Source organism: Anneissia japonica, unplaced genomic scaffold, assembly GCF_011630105.1.
Source record: "Anneissia japonica isolate Jap-2015-1 unplaced genomic scaffold, ASM1163010v1 scaffold483_len1788099_cov177, whole genome shotgun sequence".
In the NCBI taxonomy this organism is placed as follows: Eukaryota; Metazoa; Echinodermata; class Crinoidea; order Comatulida; family Comatulidae; genus Anneissia; species Anneissia japonica.
In genome coordinates, this window is record NW_022682587.1 from 205,290 (window position 1) to 231,594 (window position 26,305).

General features: G+C 32.5%; 1 protein-coding gene across 2 annotated transcripts in view; it reads right to left on the minus strand.

The window, feature by feature from the left end:
- Window positions 1-3,636: 3,636 nt before the first annotated feature.
- Window positions 3,637-26,305, minus strand: part of LOC117120143 (mitogen-activated protein kinase kinase kinase 7-like) — a 27,554-nt gene continuing 4,885 nt past the window's right edge. The window contains exons 3-16 of one of the 2 annotated variants that reach the window (XM_033266163.1): window positions 22,926-23,179; window positions 20,908-21,032; window positions 20,273-20,401; window positions 19,504-19,561; window positions 19,064-19,136; window positions 18,595-18,643; window positions 17,739-17,929; window positions 16,063-16,180; window positions 12,862-13,032; window positions 7,093-7,139; window positions 6,655-6,714; window positions 6,471-6,526; window positions 5,846-5,939; window positions 3,637-4,901 (exon numbers count right to left, since the gene is read on the minus strand). In XM_033266163.1, coding sequence (XP_033122054.1) covers window positions 4,809-4,901; window positions 5,846-5,939; window positions 6,471-6,526; window positions 6,655-6,714; window positions 7,093-7,139; window positions 12,862-13,032; window positions 16,063-16,180; window positions 17,739-17,929; window positions 18,595-18,643; window positions 19,064-19,136; window positions 19,504-19,561; window positions 20,273-20,401; window positions 20,908-21,032; window positions 22,926-23,179 — 1,518 coding nt within the window. In that variant the 3' untranslated portion in view covers window positions 3,637-4,808. Of the gene's footprint in view, window positions 4,902-5,845; window positions 5,940-6,470; window positions 6,527-6,654; window positions 6,715-7,092; window positions 7,140-12,861; window positions 13,303-16,062; window positions 16,181-17,738; window positions 17,930-18,594; window positions 18,644-19,063; window positions 19,137-19,503; window positions 19,562-20,272; window positions 20,402-20,907; window positions 21,033-22,925; window positions 23,180-26,305 lie in introns of both variants that reach the window. The other variant, XM_033265484.1, reaches the window with a different exon arrangement.

Consider the following 26,305-nt stretch of genomic DNA (forward strand, 5'->3'; position numbering starts at 1 on the left):
ATTCCAATCCAAGACATGCAATGTAAACAAACGCCCGATGGATTTTCTGTAGGACTGTATGCCTGTAAACTGATACGTACACTGGTTCTTCCGAAAACTGCGCTTTCGGAAATGCGTACATTGCATGCTTCCCGAAATGCGTACGCATGCGCGCTTCCGGAAATGCGTACGCATACGCGCTTCCGGAATGGCTGGGCATATAGTTCATAGGGACCCAGGAAAGTTACTGCAAAACACGCAAGTTCATGCATATACTGTATTCTTTTCGGTTCCTCAAGGAATTTTAATGGAGCAGAAAAGTATTGTAGCAGTAAAGTACGAACGATTTGGTAGGTTTGCAGCACACTATCCAATTTCTATTGGATCACAATCTTCATTTATTGTTTTAATTCACAATGGAACTATTCAAAATTTTAAAGGTTCAAATAGTTTCATATGAGTGAAGTCTGGTTTCCATAAAATACTACACTTTACAGCTGTTAGAGATGCTGATTGGTCAGTCGAATTGGGGAGTCTTTCTGATTGCATCAGTGACAGCTACAAAGTGCAACGATTGCAGTAACACTAGGATTTTACGGAAATCATGCCTACATTACTCTCAACAAACTCATCAACAAGAAGAATGACGTCATAGTCTTTGAACAGGCCATGCAGGGTTTAATAAAGCATTCTGCTGAATATTTACATTTTCAATTACATTTTCTATAATTCTATTAGACTTATTTACATACATGATGAATATACAATAAGAAAATATTCAAGATCAATTCTTTGATATCTTGCTACAGAATCATTAGTTCTTTAAAGGCACTACATTTTGGAAATAATTTAACAAGACCAAATAAAAAAAATGTTTTTCATCACACTATTCAATTCCAATAATTGTTTCTTAGTTTATTTTTAGAACACAGGAAAATCTTATAAAAATTGAAACACTTTCATAACATCAGAGTATGCATGATTGGTCAGACCTCGATATTCAACTTCTTAAAGTCATGGATGAGAAAAACATGTATTTTATTTGGCCTAATAATATAATTTAGTTTAATTATCAGAACATGAAGAAAACCAGTTTACCTATTAAGAAAAGGTGTGTGTGGAGGGGAGGGGGAAGTGGGAAGATTCTAGCATTGAAATATTTACACACTTTTATAAATAGGCCTACAGAAATAATATAAGAAAGTTGAAAGCTGTTAACAAAAGAATTGACAAACAAGAAGGGCAGTATCTCGCCCTCTATTTAATGAAAGTACGAGTGAATATTAAAATGCCATTGTTTGATTCAATAAATACATGTCTCATATTATTCCCACACACTTTCATAAATACAGAAATAATATAAGTTGAAAGCTGTTAACAAAAGAAATGACAAACAAAAAGAGCAGTATATCGCCCTCTATTTGGTGAAAGTACGACGAGTGAGTATTAAAATGCCATTGTTTGTTGGTGAAAGTATGACGAGTGAGTATTAAAATGCCATTGTTTGATTCAATAAATACATGTCTCATATTATTCCCATACACTTTCATAAATACAGAAATAATATAAGTTGAAAGCTGTTAACAAAAGAAATGACTAACAAGAAGGGCAGTATATCGCCCTCTATTTGGTGAAAGTATGACGTGTGAGTATTAAAATGCCATTGTTTGATTCAATAAATACGTCTCGTACTATTCCCCTGCATTCACATCACAATTTTCCAGCATTAATTGACTAGGCTAATTGAAATTTGAAAATTTTGAGCTATCTACTGTTATTGGCATATACAGGACTGGCAAACATTATGATATGAGTACATGGGAAAATCATCCCTTCACAAATATTACACTTAAAATATGGAAAGTTGAAGGCTGTTAACAAAAGAAATGACTAACAAGAATGGCAGTATATCGCCCTCTATTTGGTGAAAGTATGACGTGTGAGTATTAAAATGCCATTGTTTGATTCAATAAATACATGTCTCATCCATAATGAAAGATAAACTAAGTATTGGGATATTGAGAAGCATTAAACGTTGGAAGATAGTATAAAATAACTAAAATACAATTAACCCAAGTAAACTGGGCAGGTGAGGCTTTCATCAGAAAGCTGAATCCAATTGGAGGCAAATAATTTCACACTCTAAATATATGCAGGTACAACACTAGTACCCAGTCCCCACGCGATTTAGAGATTATGTGATACGTTCCCTTCTTAAGCATTTTAAAGAAGACATGATCTCTAACGAAATACATTGCTATACCAGAACTGTGACATGTAAAAATGCTTAAGAAGGTTTTTAAAATTTACAAAATATGAGCACCAAATTTGACATGGTCGGAGGTCACTAAAGAAATGTAAGTATGAGTGAGAATTTAACAATTAGAATTATTAACCAAATACTGACTATATTAATGTAAAACAATTGATTGTGGCTGATTAGTTAATTTAAGTGTTTTAGTGCACATGTTACCTAGTTTTAAATGTTAGTACCTCAAAATTGTGAAACTCAAATTTACATCAGAGGAATTAAAATTGCTAAAATAAACACAGAAACTATGGGAATTAAAATGCATAGAATTAGTTAAATTATTATTTTTTTCCCTTTTTTAGAATATGAGTTGGTTTTATCCTATGAAGTTAAAATGCTTATTATACAGTTAACAGTACATATAATGTACAATTAATACTTAGTCAAGATATATTTTTACAAATGAAATATAAACAAAATTGCACAAAACGATGCTAAATTATCAAAACTGAGATTCATCAGAGAATAAAATAATACTACACACCCTCAAAGACACACACATACACGCCTACCCACCCACTAATGTCAAATGAGTAAAGAAAACTACTTGTTAAATCAACATTAAAGAAACTGAATTACTGAATTTATACAACCACAAGACTAAATTGCAAAAATTATGAGCATTGTGCTAGTAAGGCCAACAAAAAAATTCTTGTGTTAGCCACGTTTTGGGAAAATCCAAAAAAATTGGTAGGTCGGTAGGAAAAGTTTTTTTTCTTACCAATAATGTGTTTATGCATAAAAAGTATAAAATACACAAAAATACAACAAAGACCATTTTTAAATATAGCAAAACGATCGCATAACACTGTCGCATTGCCTACCGTCCAGCAAGACTATTCCAGTCTGTTTAGCTCATTAGAAAAACATTTTTCATTGTAGTAAAAAAAAAAAAAACTAAAATGCCAAACTGCAATTTTGGGTCAGTCAGGCGTGGCCAACACAATATTTTTTTTTTTTTTTGGCCTAATGCTAGCACCGTGTACTCTCATCAAACCTGGAACATTCTTTTGCAAAACTTGAGTTGAATTAAATATGATTCTTTAAACATAAAAAACAAAAACAAATGGAAAAGACGCTTAAGTAGATGGTGCATGATGACCGTTGTTAAGCAGATTAAAAACATCAGTCATCATGATAATTAGTATAGAAGTGATTAAATATTTTTAAAATGGGGGTTGGAAGGAATGGGTTGGGGAAGAAGTGGACAGCCACTGAACATCATCAAATAATTATTGGTGATAAAAATAATGTTCGGGCCGGCATTTGTATAGCATATTCAATTGAATACTTTTATGAGTTTAATATTAGACCTAAAAACATAAATTGTTTGTTTGCCATTCTTCTTTTAAAATGATAAAAAAGGGCGAGTTGAATTTTTTTTTTTTTCCCCCAAGATTACTCATCAGATGGAATATAAATAACCCACAGTTGACATTTTGCAATGAATGTAGGTTTTTTTTTTTTGGTTTTGCCGTCTCTACTATTTTTCATGAGTTAGGAGCGGGTGAGAAGGGCAAACAAACAATTTTTTTTAGGCCTTATTACATTCATCAATTTTTTTTAGGCCGTATTACATTCATCACTGATAGTCCAATCATTCACAATGTGCAACCTTCCACACTCTACCAAATATTCCTAGTCATGCCTAAATATCCTGCAAAGAAAAAAACATACATTCACATTCCTTTCTTACCAAAATAGCATCACACTTTTGGGTGGAGGAAGAAAAGCATAGATAAAAATAACTTGTTATAGCCAAGTTTGGATATGAATCTAAACCTTACGGTTGAGCCTAAGTTTCAATCAGCAACTTAACAGTGTGCATGTTATCTGTACTTTTACTTTTAATTCTACCATGATTTTAGGTCATCAGTTTCTTGCACATTCAATCAACATAACTGTGAATCAATCACGTTTACCTCATAGGTGTTTACAACATGCATGTAAGCAGGTAAAACGTCTCAATAGTAGGTTTTAGATCGAGACGTTGAGTGATCTGTGACAGTTTGACATCATCCCGACACATACATACTCTTTGCATAATTATTGTGTCATACGTCATAGATAATTAGCATACGGACCCAGTACACTCAGCATCTCAGATCTAAAACTCACTAATAAATATCTACGATGCACCACAAAATGTGACAAAAATGGCACCTATTTTTGGCCAAACTGGCCTGCAATAAACACAGCATAGTTATTTTTCATGCCAGCTTACCATAGTACAGTACATTGCTACTTGCATGGTAATGTACACCTTACAAAACGTATCACCTGTTGCTTCTATCAAACATAAACAACATTAATCAATATGCGTAGATTATTCAACATAAGTTGACTAGTTTTTAAGGTGTACACTAGAGGAACCTCTTTAAATTGTTTGTAAACTGAGGTCGTACAGTGAAAAATCTCCTTGTAGGCTATGCAGTACTCTTAAGCGATACCAATGTTGTAAATTATACTTTACTGGCCGAAGAATTTGATGCAAACTTTAAAATATGAACCATGTGCGTTAAGATGGTGGATGGTAGATTTTAGCAGGCTGTTGCCTTCGTATGTAGTCTAGACTTTCTTTCAGCAGTCTATGTTGTTCCTTTAGTCGTTCCTGTCGGATGAAAATAGCATATCAATTAAAGAAATTATTTTTCATAATGGCATTATTCTTGTCGCTGCTATCATTAACACATCAATATCATCATTATTCTCATTAATATCATTAGATTACTGTAGTTATTGTATTAACATTATTTATAATAAATACTATTATTATCACTAATATTATTCTAAAAAAAATAATTTTTTGTCATTAATGATATCAATAGTCTTTATAATCAACCAATAGAAAAATGTACAGGTACTATGCTAACTAACTGCTTGTCAGTGGTCTCAAACTGCAGGTGTACAGTGCGATAGTGTTGTCCCTCTGAATTAGTATGTTTTGGAATTTCATTTTAGCATATTTATCATAATTGTCCTGCTTTTAATAGATTTTGTTATTGTTTACTCTACAGCGCATAGAGACCATGTATTATGCACTATTATAAGTCTCGAAACCATTACCCTTATTTTTCTATTTCTATTTCTATTTCCTTCGCATCCAACAGCAAGTACACTCACCACTTACAGGATGTGAGAATGATGCTTTATAAACTAAGTCTCTTTATGAGGCTTAGGGAGTGGAGTTGATTTTAGTCGTGAGAAAAAGTCCTGCTGCGACAGGAACTGAACCCAGGACCCTGGGATCAGAAGGCAAGCATCTTAACCACCAAGCTATTCAACGCCACTCCATTTTGGGCATCTCCTAGTTAAAAAAAAATAATTTTCTAGAAACAAAATCTGACCCTAAATTTTTGAAGAGTTAGGGTTGGTTGGGCTAGAGCAATACAACAAACTATTTTTGGGCTAATAATATTCAAGAATTATATAATTTCAACAGGTAGAGATCTGTAAAAATAAATGATTGTCCAAATAGAATTCTAACTCAGATCTTCTGCTTAAACTGTATTATTAGATTTAATAGGACAACTATAGTATTTATTCTTTACTTACTGATTGGTTTTTTACTGATAAATACTCTTCATAGTAATGGAAAGTTGACTGTTGTTCTTTATAATCTTGGTCCAGTTGCCCAGCAAGTACTTTCCTGCAAATTAACACACAAGAAAACTGAATTTTGATTCATATTCTCCAAATTCTACAATGACAGGTTTACAATGATAGGTCATCTACTGGCATCGACTTATTATTACCAGAGTTATAAGTAAAAGTATTGTGGCTGTTCTGTAAAATACTGCCACATTCGGATGCCAAGCCTCACATATGCAAGGGTCCCAAGATTTAAAGTTGGAAGAAATTTCTTTATATATGGGGCATGCACACACAAGAAAACTGACTTTTGAATACAGTTAAACTTGCCTAAGTCGACTTTGCATAATTGAATAATTTCTAAGTCGACCATATTTTACATGCCAAAATTGCTGTGATTTTTCATTAATGAACAATCTGTAAATCAAATTTTATCGAGTTGAATGATTATTCAATGCCATTTTGGATTTGACTTAGGCTAGTTCAACTGTATATTCATATTCTGCACATTTTAAGCTTTAACCCCTTCCAGCCAGCACTGCCTCCCACACAATGAATCTAAATTTCTTAGTTTGATTACATATCTTACTTTCTTTGGTGAAGGAGAGCAATTTCAGTTTGCACACGCAGGTAGTCTTGTGCCATCTAAAAAAAAATTACCAGTATAAATATAAGTTATCATATAATAATATTGAATATTCACAAGTTTGATTAAATAGTAATAATTTTTCATTGAGTAAGAGAAGTAAATTAAAAATGGAACAAATCCTTACCTTACAGTGACTATCAAACACTTCTAAAGATTCTTTCGAGTTAGGATTCGGGGGAAGAGGCTGCAAGAAAAGAATTAACACTGCAAAATATTGAATATATAAAATAATAAAATGAAGGAGATTTCAAGCATTTTCATGAAAACGTATGAGACTACAAAAACAATTATTCTTAATTTATGATAAAACACAAAAAATATATATAACAAAATATGAGTATGGTGACTCCGAAAAATGACAGACATGACGCCATAGTTGATTCTATGTTTCGTTTTTTATTGGAACATTGTCAAGAATATAACAAACTACAAAAAAAATATAAAAGCAATAATAAACATTAATATTAATCTACTTATGGGATTTAGAATTATTTTTTCTAAACAAAATTTTGTTTTTAATTTTGGCAACTAAATGTTGATTAATACCTACAACACTACCTACCTGTAGTCGACTATCTAATGTCATGTAAGCCATTGGTAAACCATCATCTATAAGAAGAAAACAAGAACCACAAAAAAAAAACAAACATTAGATTTTTGTAAAGAATATAATCAATAGTCTTTCCTGTCCACCTTAAAGCCCTGTCTAGACTGTCAGATTTTGTTTGACAAAAACATGTGACATGCCTAATTATCATATCATGACCATATATAGGCACATCATGACCATATATAGGCACATCATGACCATATATTGGCATACAATATATTAGTAATAGCACTATAAGCATATACATTGCAATGTCAGGTATACCATATTTGATACCTCATGCTTTAAACTTGAGCTAGGTATTAAATAGCCAGGTTCACACTATTACAGAGTCTGTCAGACTCAACAATGTTTGAACAGACTTTGTACAATAAAGCTCCATCCACATTATCAAGTTTTATGTGACAAATACTTGTGATTTGCCCATATATGGAAGTAATGTCATGTCATCATAGGCATATAATAGGCAAATCACACATATTTGTCATAGACAACTTGATAGTGATATTATCAACATTAATATCAAGCCCACATTTATTTTTTAATGCCTGTCAAAAATATAATCATCCTGTGTAAAAATAAAGGGCTACTGAATTCACAAAACACAGCATTTGTGTATGTACTGTTAGATGCATCTCTCAACCTCCCACTGTACATTACGACTATGCAGGCCAAGAAGATCAATACATGCTAATTTCAATCAATCAATCAATCAATCAATCAATCAATCAATCAATCAATCAATCAAATATTCAATCCATCAGTAATTTACAGATAATCAATTGCTTTGATATGCTAATATGCTAATTAGAAAACTGGCTTTATTGTTTATGTGTAAATGTTCTTGTTATAAGCACAATGTTAGTTTCTGAAGGTGGTTTATTTTATTCTCAAGAGAATCACTTGTGATTTCTTTTTTGTTCACAAATGATTTACAAGTACTAAGTATTTAAACATTTTTTTTCTCATTGATGGGGAATGTGCTTTAGACATTATTCCCAATTAAACTTTTAAGCATTTTCCGAGTTACTATGATTAAGTTTCAAGTTTTTGAAGGTTCCTAATCTACATACATTTTCGATTATTTTCTTAACTACGCAAACAATAATATAAACATCATATACTTCCTTGAGCATGGGTGGCGTAACTAGGGGAGGGCTGGAAGGGGGACACACATGGCCACCAAAAAGCCTGTCACCTACCCCCCTCCCCAATGAAAATGTTCAAAGCGAAAAAAATCACAATCAAGTACCGGTAAGATAAAAATCACCTTATTTTGCAAGCTAGCGGTCCTTACATAAGGCCTAAAAAAAATTGTATGTTTGCCCTGCAGCACCCTCCCCTAGCTCACTAAAAAATAGGGGCAGCGTTTTTAAAAAAAGTTTTTTTAAAAAAATTTTTTGTCCACAAATTTAAGAAAGGGATCTTTATTTCCTCCATTTTGCGCATTAAAATTGTCTAAATTTGGTGTCTGATGTAAGGTATTGCCATTCTAGGCCTAAATTCATTACAAAATATTGATTATGGGTTATTTTTATTCAGTCTGATGAATAAACTTTGAAAAAACAAATAGTGAGACAGGCTTAATTGCAAGCATTGCGATTTAATACAGTATGTTAATTTTCAGCATTAAAGGGCAAACAAACAATTTTTTTTTAGGCCTAATCATCAAGCTCCCACTTCATCTTTGAACCCCCACACACCCCCCCCCCCCCCCCCATTAGCAAATATCCCTCATCTCACAACTCCTAGATACACCACTGTTCAGTATGGAGGTGAATACATTTTTTGCTATATTAGTTTGGGAAAAATGCATTAAACCATGCATGATGCTCTCCAAGGTTTCCTAGTTGCTTGGCTTGGTAATAATGTTGGTCCAGACAAGAGCTCTCAAACTCTAGGGAACTTCCGTAGTTACTACAGATATTTTGCCTAACAAAAACATACGGAAATATTTTATTGGGTCTAGACCCACAAATAAAATCTACACATTGTCTGACTTCCAGGAAAATGAGCCTTCCATCAGGATACAATTTTGTCTATATTTGTTCCATGACTACTTAAAGATGTCTGAAAAAAAACAAAAAAAAAAAAGCCAAAAAACATGGTACCAGGTTTAAAAAAAACAACAAAAAAAATCCCACCACTGTTATTTAATTATGGTATATTTGTAATTTTGTGCAACTTATATTTTGCACTCAGGACAAATTATTAGGTACTAAGGAAAATTTCCATCTTACTGAAAGTTTGAGACATTTACTAAAATGCATTTTACCAAATTGGGAACTTGAGAGGAGGGTTTCCGGATTTAAAATTTCCCCATTCCAAAAAATTTGTTAATTATTCTTGACATTATTAACAAAAAATCATACAAGAATTCAAAAATAAAATGGGGAAATGCTTGACTAAAATCAAATAATTTGACATTCAGTTCAGGTATAAATCTTCTTGTTTGTCTGTCAATTTCAAAGAACTCATTAATATAAGCGAGAACAATCTTTTCATATGTATGTAGATCGACAAAATTCAATATCTCTGAGCTGTGATGAAAATACAATATGGAAATTGAGTTCCACTTTCATTTTATGAAATAAAAACCATACATGAAAATATTGGTTGATTTCATGTAATTTTCTAACAGAAATATTAACTCTGGTACACCAATTTAAAGGAGCTAGTAATAGCATTGTAGTGGGTTTATGATGCATGTTAAGGTTTTTACTTTCAGTTACTTGCTTTGGTGGTATACTGGCTATCCAGGCAACACTGCTTAATACAGTAGTGGGTTCATGATGCATGCTAAAATGTCTTTCAGTTACTTGGCAGGTTTGGTAGTATACTGACGGTCCAGGCAATGCTGTTTAAAGGGTGTAGTGATAGTGTTGTAATAGGGTTATGAAGCATGATTTTCTTTTTACTTTCAGTTACTTGGTTTGGTAGTATATAGACAGTCCAGGCAATGCTGTTTAAAGGGTGTAGTGATAGCATTGTACATAGTGGGTTCATGATGCATTCTAAAATGTTTACTTTCGGTTACTTGGCAGGTTTGGTAGTATACTGACAGAAAAGGCAATGCTGTTTAAAGAGTTTAGTGATAGCATTTTGGTGGGTTTATGATGCATGCTGTTGTTTTTACTTTCAAATACTTGGTTTGGTGGTATACTGATGGTCCAGGCAATGCTGTTTATAGGGTGTAGTGACAGCATTTTGGTGGACTTATGATGCATGCTGTTGTTTTTACTTTCAATTACTTGGTTTGGTGGTATACTGACGATCCAGGCAATGCTGTTTAAATGGTTTAGTGATTGTAGTTGGTTCATGATGCATGCTAAAATGTCACTGTCAGTTACTTAACAGGTTTGGTAGTATACTGACGGTCCTGGCAATGCTGTTTAAAGGGTGAAGTGATAGCATTGTAATAGGCTTATGAAGCATGCTTTTCTTTTTACTTTCAGTTACTTGGTTTGGTAGTATACTGACTGTCCAGGTAATGTGGTTTAAAGGGTTTAGTGATTGCAGTTGGTTCATGATGCATGCTAAAATGTCACTGTCAGTTACTTAACAGGTTTGGTAGTATACTGACGGTCCAGGCAATGCTGTTTAAAGGGTGTAATGATAGCGTTGTAATAGGATTATGAAGCATGCTTTTCTTTTTACTTTCAGTTACTTGGTTTGGTGGTATACTGACGGTCCAGGCAATGTTGTTTAAAGGGTGTAGTGATAACATTTTTTTAATCATCAGCCCTTTAAAAACATCTGGGAAGAAATAGTGATTAAAGATAGAAGTATAATATTAATAATATAGAAACTGCAATAATAATAATGACTACAACAATAGCAGCAACAACAAACAACAATAATAAATGACATTGCAAAGTTGTAATGACTCGTTGGTTAAAAACAATATTGATAATTATATTATTAATTAATATTAACAATAATGATGAATGATGGCATTAATAACACAGCACTAACATTAATAACAATTTTTAAACAATAATACTAAAAAAAAGTATTTTTTAGCTGGCTATTATTTTTTAATAATGCTGATTAAACCAATTAATAATTTCTTGATTCTTCCATTATTATTCAATTATTACTATTAACATTTTGAATTTAAACTCCTAATTCATCCAGGTCACCGAGGCCCTAAAGACCTTAACAAATTTTCATTCACTGTGATAAATTCTCCCTCTGCAGATGCCATAGCTGGGGATTCAGTAGGAAATTCTTATGCATTATCTGCTCCAAAATGTAAATAGGGAAGTTTCGCACGGGAACGCATACAATTAGTGCGATAGATACATCATCATTCATGGTGTGATACGCTGGTTGGTATCCGTTAAACGTGTGAACGACATGCATATCTCGCTCACTACATGTAAGTGAAAATTTTGGATTTCTAGTTGGATTTTGGTTTATTTTTTTTAACATTTTAAGTAAGTGTAAAAAATAAATTTATCTTTGAATACGTACGTTCAATTTTTGTGACACTTGAAGACAGCAAGTTATGATAGGATTTGTCTCATTATAGGGTATCAAAATGTCGGTGCTTGTACCTTGGTGGTGTTTGGATTTCATGTTGGCCTAGGCCTAGTTTGTAGCCAGGCATTTTTTGGTCATAAACAATAGGGCCTATCACAAAATAACCAACTCTTCTGGGCAACAAAGTAAGGAGCATTATTCGGCTAACAATTTCAATTTCCAAAACCTTACATACTAAAACTTTGAGAAGCATGATGGGAGAAGAAAACAGAGTATAGGCCTAGGCCTACGATTGAATTGCACTGTGATTGCTAAAAACACAGAATGGCTACAAACCGTTACAGATAGCTAAACATGCGTACACGTATTCTTTTGCGTGTGAAACCTCCCTAATATCGAAATTATTACGTACAGTAATTTGTTTTAATTATAAAGTAATTCCTAATACTTCGCATCACTGTACATGAAGCTAACCTGCATCCGGGGGACCCGAAGGAGGTCTCCAGCGGTGCCAATAGAAAGTGTCCTGTCTCACGGATACAGTTGAGGAAACCTCCAGGACATCGGCTGTCATATTGTACATAATTTAAGTATATAATTATAAGAGAACTACTAGGGGTTTAGAGAAAGTGTTGTTATTTAACTTTTTTCAAATTATGTGAACTTTCTTTAAAGTTTAAAAAAATGTTGTGTATAATTATAAAGAAAAAGAACAAATTAATAAAAATAACAATGACAATAATAATAACAATGTTACAGTAATTAATATTTAAAAAAAATAATAATAATAGTAATAATAATGTTTCGCATGTATAAAGCACTTTCAATTCTGAAATTGTTTGGTTTTAGACTTGTTATTATTTAATATGCTGATTGCTTTCTATTCTGTTTTCTTAATGTAATCTAATGATCTGCCAATATCTTCTATGAAAATGAAAGCAAATTTCTATCTATCTATTCCGGGACCTTGACCAAGGCTCTAGTCAGCCCTCGTCAGACATGTCTGGAGCCACCACTGATCTACATAAAAAGGACATTTTGATAAAAGTTTTATAGGGACCAAACAAAAAATGTATTTTGGAAAGAAATACAGACTCTTTATAAAACAAAGCATTTAAAAGAAAAAAACTTCAATCAGAGGCATAAAAGATTTTTCTTCTACAAAAAAGGCAAACAATGCATAATAAAAATATAAAGCGAAAGTTTGAAGAACATTCAAAATGAAAGCATGCAAACCTGGATTTGACTGCTGTGGTGCTCCTTGATTATCCAGGGACACACTACGAGTTGCTCTGCTAGACCGTGAGCTACCGGGTTGATTGTTGTATGCAGACTGCGAAGGTGCAGCATTTGCAGATGATTGGTCTAGTCTACCCGACTGAAGTGCACCCTCAGCCTCATATGGATCTGTTTGATTCAAGATCTGATGTTCAGAAAATGACCTGGACTTGGGCTTGATAAAGTCAAAAGTGTCACCAAGGTTGCTAGGAACAGTGTTGGAGTGTGGAATTGGCGAGTGGGGGGCTGGGGAGGACGGTAGAATATTTACAGCGGGGGCATTCGAGGAGGTTAACAAAAATTGCAAATTAGGTTCTGGCTTCGGCTGGTTAGTAGATATTTGCGATGGAGTGAATGTTTGGCCGTGAGAATTACTCCTACGATGACCCATAACTGGTTCTACAGCGGTAAAAAAATGAAACGAAGAAAAAAAAGCTAGAAAGAAGCACAAACTAAAGCCACTATTGATTAAGTATTAATTATAGCGAAGACAAAGAAATACTTACCACCATCACCATTGTCTCTATTTATAGCTTAAAAGTAAAGACCGAAACCACACCCGAGCTGGTAAAATTTATACTACTAATGTATTAGTTTAAATAAGGTCAACCCACAACCACTAAGGACTGGGAGGGCGCTGTTTCACTGCAAGATGATGGTGAGTATTTACTTTGCAATGTGTTAGTTCAATTAACCACAACTCACTGGATTAATACCATTATTCTAATTTTACAATTAGATTTTGCTCACTTTTGCACAAAAATATACAATAATTATGATTATTTTTCACACTCAAAAGATACAAATTCTATAATATTTCTCCAAGCTGAATATATGTACTGTAAGTTGTAATTCATATTAAGATATCATACATATAATATTATAATATAAAAGACCATGCACTAATAAAACACATGTTAAAAGTGTGAGTGCTGAAAGAAATATGTAATAATAGTATACATGTGATGCTCTGACCTACTTCTGGTGTTGAATTGGGCAGGAGAGCAACAATGCGAAATTAAATTAAACCGGAAATCAAAAAATCACCAGGGTTCAGCGGACACACAGTGGCTACACCCAGTTTAGCCGAGTGAACTAGTTGCTCTGGTACTAAAAAAGCTCCCAGATTAAATATCAAATAAAGGGTAAAAGAGATATATGATATTACTTAAGCATTGAGGGAGAGCTACAGTAATAAGGCAGCACGAAGATATTATTTAGATATCAATTAATATGGATTAAGTTAATACTACCATAGATTCTCATGTATAAGCCCAACCTCAAACATGTTTTCTGTGTACTATATTTGTGAATTGAATTTGCACCCAGAAAATAAAAATACGGAGAGCATACATGCCTCAGTTGTGTAGTTCATCTTGCCTTGGACAGGGACAATTCAGCCGAGGCCTCAAAAAGAAAGGCTAGGAAGGCTTAAACCCAGGATAGACTATCACATTTTATTTGACAAAAACATGTGACATGCCTAAATATGGTCATGACATCACACCATGAACATATTATATAGGCACATCATGACTATATATGGGCATTTTTGTCAAATAAAATTTGATAAGACTGGACAGTATTTTAGGTAGCCTGGGGATAGTAAGTATAGCGCTTTGATACTACATTTGATTGTAATATATTTCAGAACTTCATAATAGTTGTGAGGCATTTCAGAATTGTTGTGAGGCATATATGTATTGTAAAAGTTGGATTCCAAAAAGTAAGAGTTAGGCTTATACCCAGGAAGAGCATTTTACATGAAGATTAGCCAAAGTTAAGGGATGGGCTTATATTGTGGTAGGATGTACTCAAGGAATGATCATGCAGGACTGTATTTAATAATTAACTTTTGATTTGTAATTCAATGAGAATAAACTGAAGTCAATGGAGGAAAGAAGAACAATAAATACATAGGCTGTTTGAGGGACAACTATCATTATAATACAAAGAATAATAATGACAATATTATCAGAAGAGAAAATATAATATTCATCATTATGTTTAATTTATACTAGGAAACCCCTCTCATTTTTTTTGTTTCTCAAAACACTTGTTTAAATCAATTTCATTGGCAAATAAGTGTTCATATCTGCTTCCATTACATATTAATTATTACAAAACAAGAACATTACAGCTTATATATATATATATATATAATATAATGGAAATACCGTAAACCTCAAATAGAAGCCCCTCTTTAGTTTGCAAAAGTGGCCTCGAAAAGAAGCCCATCTCAAAAGGACGCCCATGGGCTTCTTTTCAAGATAGCATTGGCTTCCTTTTGAGATAATATAGTACATACACTCTACATGAATTTCAAACAAACAAAATAAATTAAAGGTACTTGGTTTATACAATAGTTTATGTGATTTAATGCCGCTTAATACACTCCATACTACAGAGTGATGTTACAGAGGCCCTATTTATTGTTTTATGGTAGTAATTCCCAAAATTTACAGCATTCATTTTGAAAAGAACCCCCCACCCCACCCTCTTTACATTGCAAAAGTAGCCTTGAAAAGAAGCCCATCCAAAGTTTGCAAAAAAAAAAAAGAAGCCTGGGGCTTCAATTCGAGGTTTTACGGTATGTAGAAAAGGGTGGTCTTGGTGGTATTTTGGAATTTATTGGTTTGAAGATGTATTGTTCCATGCAAAATACTAAAACATACTAATTTTTTTTTTGAAATTAAGTTGCCCGTTTTTAAATAACATTAAAATTATCAACTTGAACATAGAAATTAATATATTTAAAAATGTTTACCCATCCTTTTACACCAAAAAATTAGAGAAAAACATTTTTAGTCACTGGAAGTGTTTTATTATTCTCATTATAATTATTTAATTCAAAAATCAGGGTACACATTTTTTTAAATTCAATAATTTCTATACTTAAGTAAATAATTTGTATGTTTCAAGGGATTACACACCTTTAATGTTCAAATTTCAGTATAAGGCAAGGTCATTTAAAAGGAAATGGTGAAACAAGATGTATAGCTATAAAATAGCTACTTTTTCCCCCTACTCTCCTCTAAAGATTTTTAGTATGAAAACAAATTTCACTTAAGTAAAAAGAAAAACCGTATTATCATAGGATTAAGTAATTGATAATGGAAGTATGTGTAAAAATGATGATGTTAGGTGAATTTATCTCACTTTTTTGTTCTTCATTGAAGCGCAGCTCTGCAAAATCTGTTGATTTCCGCTTGTTTTCATAGTTTGGGTCAAGATGGACATTAGCAAGTGTCCCTCGTAAATGTGCAACATTTGATTGCTTTAAAGAAAATAAGAAAATCCAATCAATTATTCATACTCGTACTTTAAAAATGTTTATATCATTTTGAAATAAGAATAATTCAACAAAAAAAAATTACAGACACATCAAAATCATTACCATTATTATAATTATTAATAATCATATGTTTATAATGAAATGAAAGAATATATTAATAAAGGAAATTGTCTTTAATAATGACATTACATTTTTTTAAGTGTCCACACTGAGTCATCATTAAAATAAAATATATTTATCATCAAAATCATATATTTGGAATCATTTATGTAAATAATAATAATTTCAATTATCCTTATAAAAATCATTGACACAACTACCAATATCTCCATAACCACAACACACACCGCAATCACCGCACCACCATTAATAAAGCAGAACATGTAAAGATGTAAAGATGTTCTACCTGTATCACCCCCACTATAATAATAATGCACCATATATATAGCGTATATTGCAATAAACTACCTCTACTTTACATTTTTACCCACAATCACTGAATGAAACACCTACGGAATACATCCTCAGCTCACAGCGGAGCACACTTCCATAAGCAGCACTTGGTATTAGAGCCTAAATAAGCATAGATAAATTGTTTTACCCAATGACCCAAGGAAGGATTTGGACCTCAACCTGAGTTTGGGGTGTACTATCACCACCACCCACCTCACAAACAACACACACCTTCTGATTTCTTTATTTCACCACCAACCTTGTGGTTTTATTACTTTCCCACAAACCTTGTGGTTTTATTACTTTCCCACACACCTTGTGGTTTCATTACTTCACCATACACCTTGTGGTTTCATTACTTCTCCCACACAGCTTGTGGTTTCTTTAGTTCATTACACACCTTGTGGTATCATTAGTTCACCACACACCTTGTTGTTTCATTAGTTTACCACACACCTTGTGGTTTCATTACTTCACCATACACCTTGTGGTTTCATTACTTCCCCCACACAGCTTGTGGTTTCTTTAGTTCATTACACACCTTGTTGTTTCATTAGTTCACCACACACCTTGTTGTTTCATTAGTTTACCACACACCTTGTGGTTTCATTAGTTCACCACACACCTTGTGATTTCATTAGTTCCCTACACACCTTGTGGTTTTTCATTTCACCACACACCTTGTGGTTTCATTACTTCTCCCACACACCTTGTGGTTTCATTACTTCACCACACACCTTGTGGTTTCATTACATCATCAACACACCTTGTGATTTCATTAGTTCACTACACACCTTGTGGTTTCATTAGTTCAGCACACACCTTGTGGTTTCATTACTTCCTGAACAATTAAAGCCTGGTTTCATAAAAATTGCTACAGTGTTTTCAGTGCAATCGACTGCATAGCAGTCCCTGACGCAATTGGGAAGGCTACCTGATTCGACTAACCAATCAGCATCACCGGAAGCTGTCGGGGATAGCATATAGCGATTGTATAGAAACCAAGCTTTACCTGCATTAAATGTCTAGATATCAACCTCATTCAGTCTTCATCCTCATCACTATAATTGGGATGGCGAAAATTTACCTGTGGAGTGGGTAATGTCAAGTACATAGGGGGTTCAACATCTTGACTGGACCGCTGGTTAATTACTGTGTCACTCAATGTGTTCGCTCGTGATTCTGGAATTTGGCTACCACTTGTCATAACAGACTCCTCATCCAAATCTTCCTCGTCATCCTCATCCTTATCTTTTTGGCTATCAGCTGTGTTTTTATCTAGGAAAGTATGCATCATTAGCACAAAAGTATAATTATCTGGTATTTTAATAGGTACTGTACTGAAATATGGGGTCCAATTACAGATTTGAACTAAAATAACAATTTAAGGATTAATGATGAACAAATATAGTTCAAAATATAGAATCACTATGGCTTTCATTCCATTATTTGGGGTCTTTTTCAGAAAGGTGCTATGTATAAGTAAACTACATTAACATGTTCAGGTGGGTAAAGCTGACCTCCTGAGGACAATATAAATGGATTAGGAAATGAGGAGGATAGAAAAAAAAATCAATTGGGAAATGTCCGCTGAAATAAATTTCAACATAATTATTACAATGCACATTTCCTCCAAGCCCCCACCTATAAATTATTGTTCCTAAGGGCCACAAAACAATAGCATAAATGTAAGTAAACATATGTTTATGGGACAACACAGGTGTTTGTAGGACATGCCCATATTCGTGGCCCAGTGCTGATTGGTCAGTAGTTACGTTTGATTGACACTTCAGAAAGATCTATTACCAATAACACTTGTATTTGTTCATGTATAAGCCCATCTTCAAATGTTATGCATGTTCTGTTGACATCATAACCAACCCTCTGCGCTTATAGTAAAATACAGCAACTATTAAAATATATTAATTTCTAGAAATCGTTACCTTTTGCTACCTGAGGATAAACTAAAGGTACATCTGCTCCCTTGAAATACTGAAATGAAATGAAAGAGACTGCATTAAATAAAGATAAAATGTGATGTCACACAGGGTAACAAATAAAATAAATATTGTCACACAAGTTAACCATTCAAATAAAGATTGTCACATTGGGTAACCATTCAAATAAAGATTGTCACACATGGTAACCAATCAAATAAAGATGAAGAGTAAAGAATTAAAAGTAAATTATAATAAAATAAAAATTTTATTTGACAGTGACCAACTTTCAGTTTTCAGCTTTTATATCTTCTTAAAGTAATAACTATTTTACTAATTACTGTTTTATACCTTAAAAGGCAAAATATATTAAAATGAAAATTTCCAATCTAAAGAAAATTAAATTTAAAAATGAGACATAAAAATATTTAAAACATTATTAAACAAATGTGGTATGGTATGTAAATATTTGTACCTCCATAAGTTTAGACATAATACTTGCTACTTCCGCCATGGAAGGTCTTTGCGTCGGCTCTTTCGACCAACACCTAGAAAAGAATGCAAAAAAAAAAAACCAAAAAAAAAAAACCACATTTATTTACTATTATCCAACAGATATCTTGCTCAATCCAACACACACTTACTGTACCCCCTGCAGAATACACACACACACACACGCAAAGGTTTGACCTTTCAATAAATTGCTAACTCAGAAAATAGTTGATTTGGACTTTGATTTCTCTACAGCACTATTATATTACTACAGTAGCAATAACATTTTTACAAATGATTTTTAGTATAATTTTTACTATTTTAAAACATTTTTTTTTTCACCAATTAACATATGTATGAAAAGTATCTTCCCTCTCCTCCAAACTTTTATTACAGACAGCATAATATTTAATACACACTTACCTGGTCATCAACTTCTCTATTGGTTTTGGCAAATTTCGTATAAGTGGAGGTCGTTTACCTAATACAGGTAAAATAAATTTATACAATCAATGTAATGTAAATGGATTTATATAAAGCTTTATAATGAAATGGACTAGTTGTACAGTAGCTTGCTTCTCCCCAAGGGCAAGGGTAAGTCTGAGCTTACTGGGTGGTGAACTGTTACCAGCTACTCTCGTTTGTCCACAACAAGGGCTGAATGGACCAGTAAAAGAGGGTAATCCCAACTCTTCTTGAAAGGCCTACTGGATTCTTTAATGTGCAAATGAGCCAAACTACAGTTTATTATAGTCCTTATCTTGTTCTACCACTAGAACCATAGACGAGCATACCGTTAAAACCGGGGAACACCGTTGCAACACCCCGGCCATTTGACTCACCTATACTGTTATATCACTCTCAATGGTGGTACTACATCTCCACAAAGATGCAACCAAGGGCTGCTGAATCTGTATTATGTTATTATTCACAGAAACTCTTTTTGTTAAAACGGATACTATCTAATGATGACAGACAGATTATCTACAATTACACGTGCGAAGCCTTTAAATTTGGCTGATAATTATGACATCATAAAGATGCCAATCAGGGAAGTCAACGAACGACCGTATCCGGGTTGAATAAACTAAGGTATTGTTGTTACCTGATAAATATTCATGAGATGTGGTAATTATACAACTAAGATGACAAGGTTTAAAATTCATTTAAATATTAATAATTAATCATTTACCTTGATGAACTGCCCACATGATCCTAAAGGCTGGACCCCCTATCTCGCTGAATGGTTTCCTTCTTGTAATTACTTCCCATAAAATTATGCTCCAGCTGAAGACGTCGCATCGTTCACTGTATTGATTTCCTGCAATGGAATTATTTGATTTTTATTTGAATGTATTATAAACCAGTAAATTCATTGTATACAAAAAAATATTAAATATTAGGCAAAGTATGCAAATTTCACATAAATTCACCTTCACATGCACACTTACCTGGAAAGATGTTTGCAAAATTCTTCATGTGTAAAATTGTAGCAAATGTGAATTGGGTATAAGATTATTTTAAAAATGAGATTATGGTATAATCTGCTTGGGCCAGGTAGCTCACTTAATCTTTTTTGATTTAAGAAGTTATCTAAGCTGAGAATTGAAAAATTCAAGACCAGGCCTGCTGTACCCACATAGAAAAAGTATTTTAAAAACATAGGCGTAAAGGCTATATATAGGTTGTGGTATGATGAAGGAAAGAAATATTAACCAATCAAATAATTGATCAATTATTTATTTATAGAACTAAAGAAATGCAAAACAAAGAAGCAAAAAAAGCAAAATTAGAAAAAATGGTTTTGTATATGAAAATGCACTTTACCTTCAAATACCTCGGGTGCCATCCACGCTGCACTGCCTTTATTATTGGTCATGTAGGTTTGTATATCGCACGCTGTCCCAAAATCACATATCTTAAGTACGGTACCTCCTGCTACTAAGAGTAGACTTTATAGAAAAAAAAAGAACAAATAGTGTCAGTTTAATTTGGTAACCTGTTTCTTTTTATAATAATTAATTTTGTTAGTAATACTTCTGATTAAACACCCCTCCAATTATAAAACCACCTACAATTAAAACTTGCCCTGTTCTAGAGGACATTGAACATGTTGAAATCGAGCAATTTAAACAGCAACTCTCACTTAACGATTTCAAGAATTCCAACAATTAAATGTGACCCAAGAACACAAACAGGCTGTAAACTCGCACTGCACTGTATTGAGAAACAAGCCTCAATACCCAGAGTATGTCATGGAACATGAATTTTGTGTGAATTGGGTTTTTGTGTAATAAATAAGTATAACTATTAATCTTAATATTCCTGAGGTTTGAGTTTAAAATTCCAACTGTAAGAGGTAAAATTTAGCCATTTTTGGATGGGAGCTAATGAAAAATGAATAGAAACCTGCCGAAAATAAAAGCATTTTGTTCAAAACTTGATTTAAGAAAGTTGATAAGATGACAATTATTCAAACGGTCATAACTTTGCTTCCAGACACCCGATTGAGTTCATTTAACTGTCATTTTAAAGTAAATGATATGTTCTATGCCATTATAACAAAAACTCATTTTGGCCTGAGGACGAGTTTACAGCCCGTTTGTGAGCTTGGGTCACAAATATCAAAAACAAATTACATTTTATTCTTGAAAATTACAATAGTTTATTTCATAAAAAAATTAAATCTTAATTGACAAATTTTGCAAATCTTTAGCAAAAAGAGCGTGGAGAAAGAGATTTGATCTATGAAAAGATTAATTTTGACTTTGTGTTGTTGTGTAAAAGTGTTTTTATTTTTATTTTCTTCATTTACTTTACTGTATTTAACTCTGATCTACAGCACCATATAGGCTGTCTCTTATACACATCTAGATGTGTATAAGAGACAGCCTCAGGGCAATAGATTTCAACATTCTTCTCATGAGCAATCAAGATTTGCATACTACATCATTTAACAATAAATAATTGTTGAATACATTATCTTAATATTACGATTGCCAATGGATCAACAATAGAACAGTGACATACTCATCCATATGGGTCAGTACACATGCCATGCCATGTTTTGCAAATTTACTGCAGGTACACACATAATCCTGTGTTTAAGCTAGACAAAAGCACTTAGCCAAGGACACAACATTTAACCTTGAACCTTTCATACAACCATGATACCTGTCACTAGCTTCCATATAGGCTGACTATTGTTGTTTTTCAATGAATTATTATACTATTTACCATTCAAACAGTACTATGATGTAAACAAATGAAATGTTTATATAATATTTAGTAGATTTTTTTCAGTTGGTTGTTTGAATTTTAAATCAATTACAGTAATAAATGCCTGTCTCTTATACACATCTTAGTTTCCTTGCTTAATTTTTTTTAAACATTATTATCTATTTTTCATTAGTTTTATTGAGATTCAGTTTGTATTAAGATATTTGTATGACGCTCTATCTGTTGAGTGCCAAATATATAAATAATAAATATTATAAATAGTATATGTCAATAAACTGTTATTGTAACACCCTTTATTCAGCCCCAAATGAAGCGTCCATCTTTTATCTTTATAATAATAACTTTTTCTAAGACCAAAGTCTGCTAAAGACCATGAAAACAATAGTCCCAAAAGTAGTCTTCAGCTATATATCATTTCTGATTTAAAGAAACAAAAACACATTTTATTCTATCAGGAATGAAAATCATACATTGGAGGAATATTATGCCCCAAAAGTGATAATTGAATGGAGACCTACATAATGATAAAAATAATGGTGATGATGACAATAATTAATAATAATAATAATCATTATAATCATAATGAATATGACTGAGTGACATACTTTGCAGGTTTTAGATCTCTGTGAATGAGGGCTTGTGGCTTCATTCCGTGTAAGTAAGAAACTCCTCGGGAACACTGGTACGCCCAGCTCATAGCGTGCGCAGCTGTGTACTCTGGCTGCGGTGGCGGAGCATGTAGCACGTTGTAGAGGGAGCCTCCTTCTGCATACTCCATCACGAGACAAACAGGACTTCCCTGACAAGAGCCGTAGAGGCGCACAATGTTCTCATGTTCTACACGCGACAGTTGCCGCAACTGAAAGAAATTTAAACTTAAACTGAAATTTTCATTCAAAAAATGTTAATTGTATACAGCATTATTATTACATCTCAATAAAGTCAGTCCACAAAATATATAAATTCAGAAACAATACAAATTTAATCTGAAATTGTATTTTTTTAAACCTGATTATTGAACAACATAAAAGCATGAATGTGATGAAGACAGCCTGTGTTCGCAAAAGCTTCACCTATTATTTTAAACACAAAAGCTTTGAACTAGAATTTAAATTTGACATGTACAGATTTTGGTCTTAAAGAATTGTATATTGTTTGCATATTATTTTGAAATTGTCACAAATTATTAAAGGTTTTTCTACTGTTTGTATTATGTTTAAATAAATAAAAAAGTTAATAAAATTTTTGTTGGTTGAATCTTCAAGGGGTTTGATTAGATGAAGGAAAAAAAACCCATTAAGAAAGCCTTTTTTTCATTATGATTCTTTAAAAAAAACAACTAATAATAATAATAATAATAATAATAATATTTCAGCATTATTAAACTATAAATAAGACAATATTAAATTATAAATATTACATAGTAGTATGTATGTAATACAGTTAATTAGTGCCTTTCCAAGCTTTATGTTATACTATAGACTTAAAAAAAAGTTTGTCATTTGTGATTTAGAATAGTTAGAGTCACACTATATATTATTATTATTATATACCGCATGCATAGATTCTAGGCATACTGATTGGTTAACAAATAGGCAATAACTTGAACCATCACTCCTAAGGTCAACATAGGTTTGAATGATAGTTCATTCTTCCCGGGTAAAAAGCACTATCACTCTAAATGATAGTAATTTTTTGTGTAATCTCTAGGCCTCCACCTATAACTTTGCTATGTAATTTATAACATGCACGGACGGTAAAGGAGAAGCGACCTCTACGACACTGAGAGAGATCAGCCCTTTCATCGCCTGCCCTAGGAAGTAAGCTTAGGTGGAATCTATGTATATATTGCTCTAGATTCGGGGAACGGTGAAATCTACAGCCCCTCAGTGATGTGTTCACATCACCTCAGGGCAATAGATTTCAACATTCTTCTCATGAGCAATCAATATTTGCATACTACATCATTTAACAATAAATAATTGTTGAATACATTATCTTAATATTACGATTGCCAATGGATCAACAATAGAACAGTGACATACTCATCCATATGGGTCAGTACACATGCCATGCCATGTTTTGCAAATTTACTGCAGGTACACACATAATCCTGTGTTTAAGCTAGACAAAAGCACTTAGCCAAGGACACAACATTTAACCTTGAACCTTTCATACAACCATGATACCTGTCACTAGCTTCCATATAGGCTGACTATTGTTTTGTTTTTCAATGAATTATTATACTATTTACCATTCAAACAGTACTATGATGTAAACAAATGAAATGTTTATATAATATTTAGTAGATTTTTTTCAGTTGGTTGTTTGAATTTTAAATCAATTACAGTAATAAATGCTACTTAATGATTTATGGCCAATAAAAACAAATTGAATAAATATTGTGAGAGCCAATTTTCTACATTTGTAGTATCCAAAAAGAATGATATTTAATGGAGTATAGTATGAATGTATCCCAAGGCTATTTGACATTTATTAATGAAGACATTTTAAGTATGATACTGCATTAGGAGAAAATGTTTAAATGTTATAAAAAAAAACAAAAGAACTGCAATATTTTGCACATATTGAAGGTTGTATTGTCCCCTTAAAATGACAAAAAATTTTTGAAATCAACTTACTCATTATAAATTATTAACTTGAGCATAGAAATTATTTAATTGCACCCTGATTATTATATTGGAATGATAATAAAAATATAATAAAACACTTCTAGTCACTGGAAGTGTTTAAACTATAATTTTTAGATGTAAAATTATGGGTAGATATTTTTTAATACAATCATTTCTATGTTCAGGTTGATAATATTTTTGTTACTTAAAACTGAATAAGTTAATTTTTAAAAAAAATGATTTTTATGATTTTTTTTGGCATTTTGCATGGGGCCTTTTAACCACTGCTCCTAAAGGGCAAATTAGAAGGAAAACAATCATAGACCAGAGACATTGGGCATGTGTTTAAAAAAAGGCAGCGTTTCATTAAATCCAAACTGCTGAGTGAAGGGAACACACCCACAAGCAACAGGCTATTTCTTAATTATTAATTTTGTTTTTAGTAGTGTATTATTTATTATTATTAATTATTATGACTATTAAGATATTATCATTATATTATTATTATTATTATTATTTTTATTATTATTATTATTAATGTTATTGGTTGCATTCAAGCACACTGTTGGACTGTTAGTAAATACAAGTTAGAATAGGTAAGCGTATTCATATAAAATTCATTGGCGAGTACTTCTCATTGCTAATGTTCAATTTATAAAGAGATTATTATTCTTGTGTTTCAGCTTAGAGGTATAAAATGCAAATCACTATAATGTACTAACTATCAGAATAGACACTTAATCCATCCTGTGTAGAAATATGGCCCATGTCAATGTTAAAAGATGGAGGATGCCCATAGGGACTGTATTGCACAATCACCGCCAGAAAAACTCCACTTAAAATAATAACAGTTTGATTTATTCACTCACTCTCATTTCAGTCTTTTAACAAAGAATGGTCTTCCAAGAGGAAGTGTCCTTAAACTACTACTGTAAAACAAAACTTTAAAGACAGAATGTGTAAATTCCTGTAAATAAAATATAAAAAAAAAAGTATTTGTTTATCCTTTGTGGGATTTACAAAAAAGAAAACCCTAACTAAAAGGCACAGTTTACCTTATTTTCTCCTAATTTAAATACATGAATGAAAAAAAAATGTTAAAAAAAAAAAAATACTACAGTTAGAGCAGCTAGAAAACATGGCTATTAATTTGGCTCACATTAGATATTTTTGGAATTTGGAAAGCTAATAATAATTTAAAAATACAAGGAGCATTCTTATTAATACACAGTATTAAAATAAAATCTGTATTAAATCATAGAGAAAATAGAACAGAATGAGTAACATCGACTTTATCGCTTATCTTTAATCCAATTAAACAGTCAGCTAGTGCCTATTAAATTGCACTACGG